The 11,218-nt window shown below is 42.0% G+C and overlaps 1 protein-coding gene across 1 annotated transcript; it reads left to right on the forward strand.

The window, feature by feature from the left end:
- The first annotated feature begins 8,239 nt into the window (after positions 1–8,239).
- On the forward strand, positions 8,240–11,177 carry LOC125521008 (AUGMIN subunit 2-like). The gene is made up of 6 exons (XM_048686054.1): positions 8,240–8,512; positions 9,068–9,175; positions 9,736–9,840; positions 10,020–10,088; positions 10,344–10,457; positions 10,709–11,177. The coding sequence occupies exons 1-6, from the start codon at positions 8,417–8,419 to the stop codon at positions 11,003–11,005; spliced, it is 789 nt and encodes a 262-aa protein (XP_048542011.1). The 5' UTR covers positions 8,240–8,416; the 3' UTR covers positions 11,006–11,177.
- Positions 11,178–11,218: the final 41 nt, after the last annotated feature.

The following is an 11,218-nucleotide window of genomic DNA, read 5'->3' on the forward strand; positions in this document are numbered from 1 at the left end:
CATGTCCGTGATCACATCCGGGACTCCGAACTAACTTCGGTACATCAAAACTCATAAACTCATAATATAACTGTCATCGAAACCTTAAGCGTGCGGACCCTACGGGTTCGAGAACAATGTAGACATGACCGAGACACGTCTCCGGTCAATAACCAATAGAGGAACCTGGATGCTCATATTGGCTCCTACATATTCTACGAAGATCTTTATCGGTCAGACCGCATAACAACATACGTTGTTCCCTTTGTCATCGGTATGTTGCTTGCCCGAGATTCGATCGTCGGTATCCCATACCTAGTTCAATCTCATTACTGGCAAGTCTCTTTACTCGTTCCGTAATACATCATCCCGCAACTAACTCATTAGTTGCAATGCTTGCAAGGCTTCAGTGATGTGCATTACCGAGAGGGCCCAGAGATACCTCTCCGACAATCGGAGTGATAAATCCTAATCTCGAAATACGCCAACCCAACATGTACCTTTGGAGACACCTGTAGAGCACCTTTATAATCACCCAGTTACGTTGTGACGTTTGGTAGCACACAAAGTGTTCCTCCGGCAAACGGGAGTTGCATAATCTCATAGTCATAGGAACATGTATAAGTCATGAAGAAAGCAATAGCAACATACTAAACGATCGGGTGCTAAGCTAATGGAATGGGTCATGTCAATCAGATCATTCAACTAATGATGTGATCCCGTTAATCAAATAACAACTCTTTGTCCATGGTTAGGAAACATAACCATCTTTGATTAACGAGCTAGTCAAGTAGAGGCATACTAGTGACACTCTGTTTGTCTATGTATTCACACATGTATTATGTTTCCGGTTAATACAATTCTAGCATGAATAATAAACTTTTATCATGATATAAGGAAATAAATAATAACTTTATTATTGCCTCTAGGGCATATTTCCTTCAGGGGGAAGGATTCGATTGAGTACGAGAGGGAAAAAAAGGACATGCCTTGGCCTCTTTATAAAGAGGGTGAATGTCAAGCATCCTCCTTGTGCCCGTTTGGGACTTGCCTAAAATCAAGGAGTCATACCAACGGGCATGATTGGGTTACCCATGTTCGTATTGATGAGAATCCCATAATAAGGGGGACACGATCTCTGCTTCGACAAGACGTGTCGAGAAAACCGCCTCGCGATATGTGCAGTGCTGGTTGAGAAAAATGGTTCGAATAATGACCGTGCCATGGCATGATGTCATGTTGCTAAACGTGTCAGCAGATTAGATTTGTGGAAATATTATTCTCTCTACGATGGTATGTGGAACTTGTTTTGCAGAGACAGACACTATCCTTGTGTTCAAAATCTTCTATGGAGTATTCGGAGGAAGAACCCGCCTTGCAATGCCAAAGACAAATCTGCGTGCCGGACTCATCGTCATTGAAGCCTGGTTCAGGGGCTACTGAGGGAGTCCTGGATTGGGGGGTCTCTAGACAGCCGGACTATATCCTTTGGCCGGACTATTGGACTATGAAGATACAAGATTCAAGACTTCGTCCCGTGTCCGGATGGGACTTTCCTTAGCGTGGAAGGCAAGCTTGGCAATACGGATATGTAGATCTCCTCCCTTGTAACCGACTCTGTGTAACCCTAGCCCCCTCCAGTGTCTATATAAACTGGAGGGTTTAGTCCGTAGGACAACAACAATCATACCATAGGCTAGCTTTTAGGGTTTAGCCTCTACGATCTCGTGGTAGATCAACTCTTGTAATACTCATATCATCAAGATCAATCAAGCAGGACGTAGGGTATTACCTCCATCAAGAGGGCCCGAACCTCGGTAAACATCGTGTCCCCCGCCTCCTGTTACCATCTGCCTTAGACGCACAGTTCGGGACCCCCTACCCGAGATCCGCCGGTTTTGACACCGACACGAGGGATGAGAGTTTATGATGGGTACTTGGTATGTCTTGGCTTGGCGTAGATCTCCCCGGCAACGGCGCCAGAAATCCTTCTTGCTACTCCCTCCATTCCACAATGTAGTGCTTCCTCTATCCCCGTGCTTCAACCTTGACCGTAAATTTAACTACCAAGACCGATTGCGGCGGGAGCAAAAATTATATCAGTGAATTCGTATTCGAAAGAAGTTTTCAATTATATAAATTTTTCTCCCGCTGCAGTTGGTCTCGTTGGTTAAATTTATAGTCAAAGTTGGACCTCGGGAAGCGCGGGCGCACTATATTTTGGAATGAAGGGAGTACCTCTTGAGCTTGCGTTGGTTTTTCCCTTGAAGAGGAAAGGGTGATGTAGAAAATTAGTGTAAGTATTTCCCTCAGTTTTGATAACCAAGGTATCAATCCAGTAGGAGACAATGCAAGAAGCCACCGAATACCTACACAAACAAACACCAACTTGCAACTAACACGACAAAGGGGTCGTCAATCCCTTCACGGTTATTCACAAAGTGAGATCTGATAGAGATGGATAAACGGTAAAGTAATATTTTTGGTTTATGGAACAGAAAGTAAAAGATTGCAAAAGAAAGTAAATAGGAACTAGAATTGTAGATCGGAAACTTATCTGATGGAAAATAGACCCGGGGGCCATAGGTTTCACTAGAGGCTTCTCTCAAGAAAGGAATTATTACGGTGGGTTAACAAATTACTGCTGAGCAATTGATAGAAAAGCGCAAAGTTATGACGATATCTAAGGCAATGATCATGAATATAGGGATCATGTCCGTGTCAAGTAGACCGAAACGATTCTGGATCTACTACTAGTACTCCACACATCGACCGACTCCTGCCAGCATCTAGAGTATTAAGTTCATAAGAACATAGTAACGCATTAAGTAAGATGACATGATGTAGAAGGATTAACTCAAGCAATATGATGAAAACCCCATCTTGTTATCCTCGATGGCAACAATACAATACGTGTCGGTTCCCCTTCTGTCACTAGGATCGAGCACCGCAAGATTGAACCCAAAGCTAAGCACTTCTCCCATTGCAAGAAAAACCAATCTAGTTGGCCAAACCGAATCGATAGTTCGAAGAGACTTGCAAAGATATAAAATCATGCATATAAGAATTCAGAGGAGATTCAAATAATATGCATAGATAAGCTGATCATAAATCCACAATTCACCGGATCTCGGCAAACACACCGCAAAAGAGTATTACATCGAATAGATCTCCAAGAACATCGAGGAGAACATGGTATTGAGAATAAAAGAGAGAGAGAGAGAGAGAGAGAGAGAAAGTCATCTAGCTACTAGCTATGGACCCGTAGGTCTGTGGTAAACTACTCACGCTTCATCGGAGAGGCAATGGTGTTGATGTAGAAGCCCTTCATGATCGAATCCCCCTCCGGCAGGATGCCGGAAAAAGGCCCCAAGATGGGATCTCACGGGTACATAAGGTTGCGGTGGTGGAAAAGTGGTTTCGTGGCTCCCCTGGAAGTTTTCAGGGTATAAGAGTATATATATAGGAGGAAGATCTAGGTCAGGAGGCCACCGAGGGGCCCACAAGGTTGGGGGGCCATCCCACCCCCCTAGGCGCACCCTCCACCCTTGTGGCCGTCTCGTGGCTCTTCCGACTTGCACTCCAAGTCTCCTGGGTGTCTTCTGGTCCAAGAAAGATCATCGCGAAAGTTTTATTCCGTTTGGACTCCGTTTGGTATTCCTTTTCCACGAAACTCTAAACAAAGAAAAAACAGAAACTGGCACTGGCACTGGGCTCTAGGTTAATAGGTTAGTCCCAAAAACCATATAAAATAGCATATTAATGCATATAAAACATCCAAAATAGATAATAAAATAGCATGGAACAATAAAAAATTATAGATAAGTTGGAGACGTATCACGTTGCACTCATTTTTATTGTTTCGAAAACTACAAGTAGTCAGTTTTTACATAGAGGAACAAGGATTTTGCACATTGTTATGTTTCTCCAACTTTTCAAGCTTGCACATTCTAGCAATAACTAGCAACTATAGTTATGTGTTTTTTTCTCCGGATACAACCTTTTGACAGTAGTTGCACAAAGGCAGCACAACATTTGCACAAAAGTGTCATAGAATTGCACAAACTTTCCATACCAGTTGGACAAATTGTGAGCATTCCACTCACACAAAACACAAGTTTGACAAAATTTAGCATACAAGCTGGATAAAAATGTAGCATACGAGTTGCACACAAGTAGTATCAAAGTCGCAACAAGCATCATAGTAGTTGCACAATATTAGAACATTCAGGCAGTAGCTACATTTTATTGACCATTTCTTTTTGTTTATCTATCTACAATGTGCAGGTCTGACAAGAAGGGGATGGCATGATTTTCTGCAGATTAATGCAAGTGAACATATCAAGCAAGGTCTGGTACAGCAACATCAAAGATAGAACCAAAATCAGATTTCAACTATATTTGTCTATGGCTATTTAGTTAGATTTGCATAGTTAGAACAACGGTTTGATGGAAGTGTGTTTCAGGTTGTGATGGCAGTGTGTGAACCTATTTTTTCTTAAGACCTATATTTGCAGATTGTATCAGAACATATCGTATATCGTGCGTCATCGTATATTGGCTATTTTCTTCCATATTTGTCAAGTTCCTGCCAAGTTTTTTATTCATGCCTTTTTTATTTTTTTCTGTTTGCATAGTTTGTGCGTATAGTTGGATGCCACAACTGAGTTAGTTGCACAAAATAGGTTTAGAGTTGCATAATCTACTGAGCTGGCACACATCACTACTTCAGTTGGCTACTTTATCTGGCTTAGTTGCACGGAAGCAACCTACTGATTGCACAGCTTCTCTTCAACCACACTATGCAGGATTCGTTTGATTGTTTACGATCAAATACATGAATCAAAGATGTGTGCAACGAAATCAGTACAAGGGCAAGTCTACAAGAGGAATCAAGATGCTCACCTCTGGATTCCCTCTCTCTTCCTCCAGGTACATTTTTCCTCCTTTTGATCTGGTTTTTTCTTAGTCTTCCTTCTGATCTCTAAGCCCTCTTCTCTTCTCTTTCTTTGTTCCTGGGGCCGCCATGTTCTTCCTCCTAGCGATGAAGGATTTCACCCCTGGGAAGATCCTTCTTTCGTGGGGAAGAAGTAGCTTGGGGCCAGTTGGCCTTGATCCAACACACGAAAGGGGTGGGGAGGGTGGGTTCGATCGCGGGTGCACGTGATCCCGCGGCCGGCTGTCCCCGCGAGCGGTTTCGGGAGCTTTTCTGATTGATAGCGACCGTTTTGGGGGGGGGGGGGGGGGGTTTCCTTTTTCGGTTCGGGGGGACCAGGTGGTTTCCTTTTTGGGTGGGCGCTCGCTAGCGATCCCAAGGCGGCCATTAATGTTATCTTTCGCATAAACATATTTCAAAGAAATAGCACACTAGTGTGTCACAATGTAATACAATCACCAGAAACAAACAAGGGCATTCATGTATAGGTAACATCATCCCTGAGTGCACGCTGATTTGAATTCTTGGGGTCGCGATACTCTGGGACCAAAAGGGAGAATCAACAAATCAAACAAAGAACTCGAAAAGCTGATGATTGGTCCAATAAATGTCGAGCCCTGTTCATGGAAAAAGGAAATTTTAGTCCTCATTGAAAATCTTATGGATCAAGAAGAATTTTCTTGGTCACATGGAGGTCGAGCGGATTGGTTGATGCATGGGGATCACACTAGTTCATTTTTCCATAATGCAGCAGGCGCCATAAAAATGCAACAATATTAAGAAAGTTCTTGATGACACACGTGTTTGGCGGCAAAGTACATAATTGAAGGATCATCTCACGAGTTATTTTATAATCTTTTCACCTTAGAAGTTTTACAACCGAATCATTAAGTTTTATCTCTTATTTGAAGAAGAGTGACTATGAAGATGAATAATGCCCTTCTCGCCCCTTATCACGCTGAAAATGTTTGAAAGGCTCTTTTTGATATTGGTGATTTAAAAGCTCCAGGACCAGATAGACTCCATGCTATTTTTTATAAGATATTTTGATCTATGTTAGGGGATGAGGTTCTACAGGTCGTGTTGCACTATTCCGTCTTGATGGAATGATACTGTGAGTGTGATGATGCCTAAGGTTTATTCTCATGAGAAGGTAACCCAATTTAGACCGATCAATTTATGTATCGTGTTGTACAAGATTATCTCAAAAATGGTTGTTGCTCGGTTGAAGGTTTTTCTGCCAGAAATTATTAGCCTGGCTGAAAGTACATTTGTGCCTGCAAGAATGATCACGGACAATGTTTTAGTGGCTTATGAGTGTTTTCATACTACAAATAATAAGACGAACACAAAGAGGTTTTGTGCGCTATCAAACTTGACATGCACAAAGTTTATGACCGGGTTGAGTGGACTTTCTTGAAGCGCATTATGTTGAAACTTGGATTCCAAGGGACTTGGGTTTTTTATTATCCAATGTGTCTCCACTTTCGAATATCGGGTTCACATTAATGCAGAAGAAAGTGATAGCTTTAAGGCTACAAGAGGATTAAGACAGGGATATCCTTTATCTCCTTATCTATTATTGATATGAACAGAGCTTGTGACTTCTCTATTGGCGCATGTAGAGGAAAATAAAAATATTTTTGGAGTGAAGGTTTGTAGAGATGCCCTCTATTACAAATCTTCTCTTTGTTGATGACTCGTTTATCCTCATGAAAGCTAATCTTCACAATGTCGAGGCTTTGAAATCAAATCTTGATTCAGATTGTGTCATTCAGGGAAAATGGTGAGCATTGATAAATCTAGCATCTTATTTAGTCTTAATACAAGAGTGAAAACCACAGAACAAATTTGCTCCAACCTGAATATCATGACCGAGGCTCTCAATGACAAAAAAATGGATTTGTTGCTACACAATGTGGTTTCGATTAGACTACATGTTTTCAATATTTGATTCATGGTATTATTATGACAATTAGTGGATGGAAAGAAAAATACTTATCCGTTCTTCTCAAGTCTATTGTTCAAGCTAGTCCTAACTATGCTATGTCTATCTTTAAAATTCCTGAAGAAATGCAAAGGAATTATTGACATAATGTCACATTTTTGGGAGATGAGGACAACCAGAGGAGGATGCACTAAATGTCTTGGTGAAAAATGTTTGTCCCCCAAAAATAGGAGGGACGGCTTTGCGTTGTTAGAATTAATCTGAGGCCACTATCTATCCATCGAGGATAAGCAATCACACAAACATAAGCACGACAACGAGATTTGTTAGCGAGGTTCAGCAACATAGCTACATCCCTGGGACGTGCTACCAGTGCTCCTCCTAAAAGCACAAGTGCTCCCTGGGTGATTTTGGCAATTAATGTCAACATATCTTTTGTTGGACTAATACCTTTCACCTAGTGTATTTCAGATCAGTTCAACAATGACATGGCAAGGACAAGATGATGTGAAACCCCTTCAATATGCTAAGGATAAAGATTGGCAAAAGCTCAAGACTCTTCATTTCTATTTTAGTGATCCAAGATCACATTGAGTCCATAGGAAAGCCAATATATTAAAAGGGGATGAGGTGTTGCTTAATGGTCTACTTGCTCAAGTGCTTAGTGATATTGCTCCAAAACCCTCAGACACTTTCTCATTTTCACATTTGTCCAAAACTCAAAGTCAAACTCGGCCCCACCGATTTGATCTATCCGGCGCCACCGAGTTTATTTGACCTAGCCACTGCCAGAAACCCTAGATAGTTCGGTCACACCGATACGAATTTCAATCTCAGCGAGATGGCCTTGCAAACTCTCTATTGCCTATTGTAATTATTTCGGTCTCACCAAAATATGCAATCGGTCCCACTGAGAAAGGACGAACTAGCTACATAGCTAGAGGTGTACTACCTACTGTGTAATTTAAAGGCTCTCGCTTTTGAATTGCATGAAGAGGCCGATGGCTCATACAAGTTGAATCGTCGATGCATTTCATTGCGTGGTAAAATGTGTGAATCATCATGCATAGAGCTAATTACTCCTGCTATTACTCTAGATTTACTATTCATGTTCCATCATGTAAGCAATGTGCAAGAATTGAGCCCAATTATACTAGATGGAGTTTACATTCAACACCCTTTGTATATATTTTTGTGGAGATGATTAAACATGGTCGGCAGTGGATAATTATCCACCGACAGTAATAGACCGCACCTAAAATTAGAAAAATAGACTTAACTCGTGACCGAAGAAGGGCGCACCAACGCGCGTGTCACACTCTAGTATTAATGATACACCATACTAGTGCTACTAGTATTAACCATGCTCTAATTTTTTTTATTGCGATGAAGACCGAAGAGCGAGCATAGGGAAGCTCAGCAGCATTTTGACATTTGGAGGCATTTCGGTTCAAAAACGGTAGTACTCCGTACTCGACTTACAGCAAACGCTCAACCGGCCGGCGAGGCGAAATCGCAACGCGCACCAGCTCACCCAACAACCGGTCGAGGCCATGGCGGCGGCGCAGAAGCCGGCGAAGCGGCTCGGTGGCATGGCGGAGGCGCTCGCCATCGCCGGGGACCTCGGCTTCCCGGCCCCTCCCGCGCAGGTTACCCCCACCCCTTGGCTGCGTCTCCTGTCAATTCGTCTCTTCCGCCGCCATTTCGCGAGATCCGAATCTCCCGGTCGAATTCTTGTTCCTTTCAGGTAATTTGTAGGGTTCTGTTCCTGGTAAATCGTGCCCGGGGATTGTGAAATGCAGGTTTGGAACAGAGTGCCGCACCTGAATTAGACCCTATCACTGCAATTTCTGCATGGTTTGAACAGGCTAAGCGGGTAGGTTCAGGGGAGTCCAGTACGCTTTGCTAGCCCTGAGAGGAACATCTATGGGGAATTATCCCCTCTTAAGTTTGGTGACTATAACCTGTAGGGTTCTTTATCTAATGAAACCTATCTTGGAGTTAGTTTTAATCCATCTAAAACTGTTAGCTGTAAGATTGCTATATATCCCTCTGTTTTGTTGCGCTTTCTAGCTCCATGAAATTTACAGTGCTCCGTATCACTAAAAGTGATGGTGATGAAATGACCATTCTTTTTATTTCGCAGGATATGGTCATGTATGCTTCTTAAGTCTTTACACTTTTTTTGTCACTTACCATTGCAGGAAGATCAGAACACCGACAAAAGTGATGACCTGGTGAGGGTATTAAGGGAGCTGACGGTCGTGCAGCGGAACATTGCCAATTTGCAAGTCGAGCTACAAGGCAGAAAGGTAATGGGTTGACGACCAGTTGCTGCTGTTTGTATGTTTACAACAATTCTGTGCGATGCCAATGCTTGTTGGTTAACTTTTCAGATCCCTTACTACACATATTACTTGGGCTTTTGATCAACGCTTTTAGATTTCATCAATTTCTTTCGCTGTAGTGAATATCCTTTTCATTCTGTTACAATGGTGGCGAAAGTATATTAATAACATGGATCAGTTTTTTCTTCTTAAGTGAAAATAATAATTTTATATCTGTCTATGAATCTGATTGCTGCTCACACTTGCTGTACCTAGGCTTTGATGTTTGAAAAATGAATTGCAACGCCCAGGTCTCCGCTCTAAATGTGCAAGGTTAAAGCTTTTAACTGGTGACGTATAAAACTTTAAACTGTTTACGCCCTATTAAATGTTATTACAAGCAAAATAGCAAGCGCCCAATTTGTATTTCACCTGTAAACTTCGTTATATATCGTCTCCAAATGATGGTGTATTCAGTTTTCTGGGCTTTTGATTTGTGTCAGTTATCTTCGTTGATCATACTGATGAACTTTTGATTATCGCAGGATGATAAAAACATTGCTCATTTGACTCATGTTAGTGAAATGGAAAAGAAGTGTGAATCGTTGGCCAGAATTACTGCTATTTTGAAAGATGTTATTCAAAACAAGGTACTGGAAGTCAGAAATCACTAGTTTTATTTTACTTGATTCCTTTCTTTCTTGGGACTACCTGTTACTCAGGTTATTGTATGAACAAAGTTCTGCCTGTGCTGTTGACTGCTCCATATACCATATAAATTGACCAATTACAAGATCTGGATATCAAAATAACAACCCTTTTCTGTCAGGACCGCATTATTGCCCGTCTGCAGCAACCTTATTCGCTTGATTGCATTCCTGTTGAAGCTGAATACCAGGTCGGGTTCTTGATCCTTTTGATTTCAGTTTTTTATAGAAAATATATCATTAACTCATTCATGCAAACTAAAAATGGTGTATCTAGTAGAAACCCACAACCAGTTTTCCGATTCTTGGCCTTCTTTACAATGTATTGATTTATGGAGGAGAATCTTAGCTGCATCTGCTTGGGTGATTTCTGTACAAAGGAATGTGTGGTTTCTTGGGCGAACGTGTTGTAATATTTGCTACTCACTGTACTTGCTTCTCCTCAGAAACAATTCTCGGAGCTGCTTCTGAAAGCGGCAAGTGACTATGGGGCATTGACAGCATCAGTTGGAGATTTCCAGTGGAGTCAAAACTTCAGAGAGTCGCCTGCTGTATGGGGTGTAAGTTAAAAATACTCCTTCTGGTAATTAAATTAGTAGCCATAGTGAATTTATCCTCCGCAAAACACCTTCCACTACAGACGCAAATATTAATGCTACCATTGTCAAATCCAGAGATGACAAATGATTTATCATGTTAGTGTAGAATGACTTTGCGCATTCTGATTGCATTGTCTTATGGCAACTATTTCTTGTCTACGCATTATACCATGTCAACATAGGCTTAATCGCTATCTTTTATCTCCGTGAAGGAAATGCTACGACCGATACCTGCTGCGCTTGCATCCTGCACCCGGTTCTTCGAGGCCATGTCTGCGATGAGGGAATCCTTTTCTACTCTTCAAACACTACGTGTTGGTCCTTCTCTGTCAATGACCCCAGGTGGCTCCAGTGATGATTCAAAGTTCTTGACGCCACCTCAGTGGAGAGAGGGCTCGATGCTCAATAGCTGGAACCAAGTGGACGACGTAAACCCTGAAAGTGATGGACTCGACAGTGTCAACCAGAGGAGGCTATCATGGCCATCCTCTATTAACAGGGACCTGTAGGTCACAGCTCACCAAGCTAATACCCACATGTTTGCATTCTGTATAAATAGGATTGCCGAGGCTTGTCTTCGGTTTCATTCTGTGCGGTTTCTTCTGGTCGCTGGCAAAAGCTATTATGAGAAATTGGAACTAAGTAAATTACCAGTTGGCTATCCAACAGTAGATTGCAATAGTTGCCACGCTTGTATTGATGTCGCGAGCCTGTACACTGCA

This window comes from Triticum urartu, chromosome 7 (assembly GCF_003073215.2).
Source record: "Triticum urartu cultivar G1812 chromosome 7, Tu2.1, whole genome shotgun sequence".
In the NCBI taxonomy this organism is placed as follows: Eukaryota; Viridiplantae; Streptophyta; class Magnoliopsida; order Poales; family Poaceae; genus Triticum; species Triticum urartu.

What these genes read in the sequence shown, in the direction of transcription:
- LOC125521008 (XM_048686054.1), top strand. Translation starts at nt 8,417, where the DNA reads ATGGCGGCGGCGCAGAAGCCGGCGAAGCGGCTCGGTGGCATGGCGGAG. An exon ending in AAGATGTTATTCAAAACAAG is followed by an intron (nt 9,841 to 10,019) that starts GTACTGGAAGTC and finishes CTTTTCTGTCAG; the next exon opens with GACCGCATTATTGCCCGTCT. An exon ending in AGTCGCCTGCTGTATGGGGT is followed by an intron (nt 10,458 to 10,708) that starts GTAAGTTAAAAA and finishes ATCTCCGTGAAG; the next exon opens with GAAATGCTACGACCGATACC.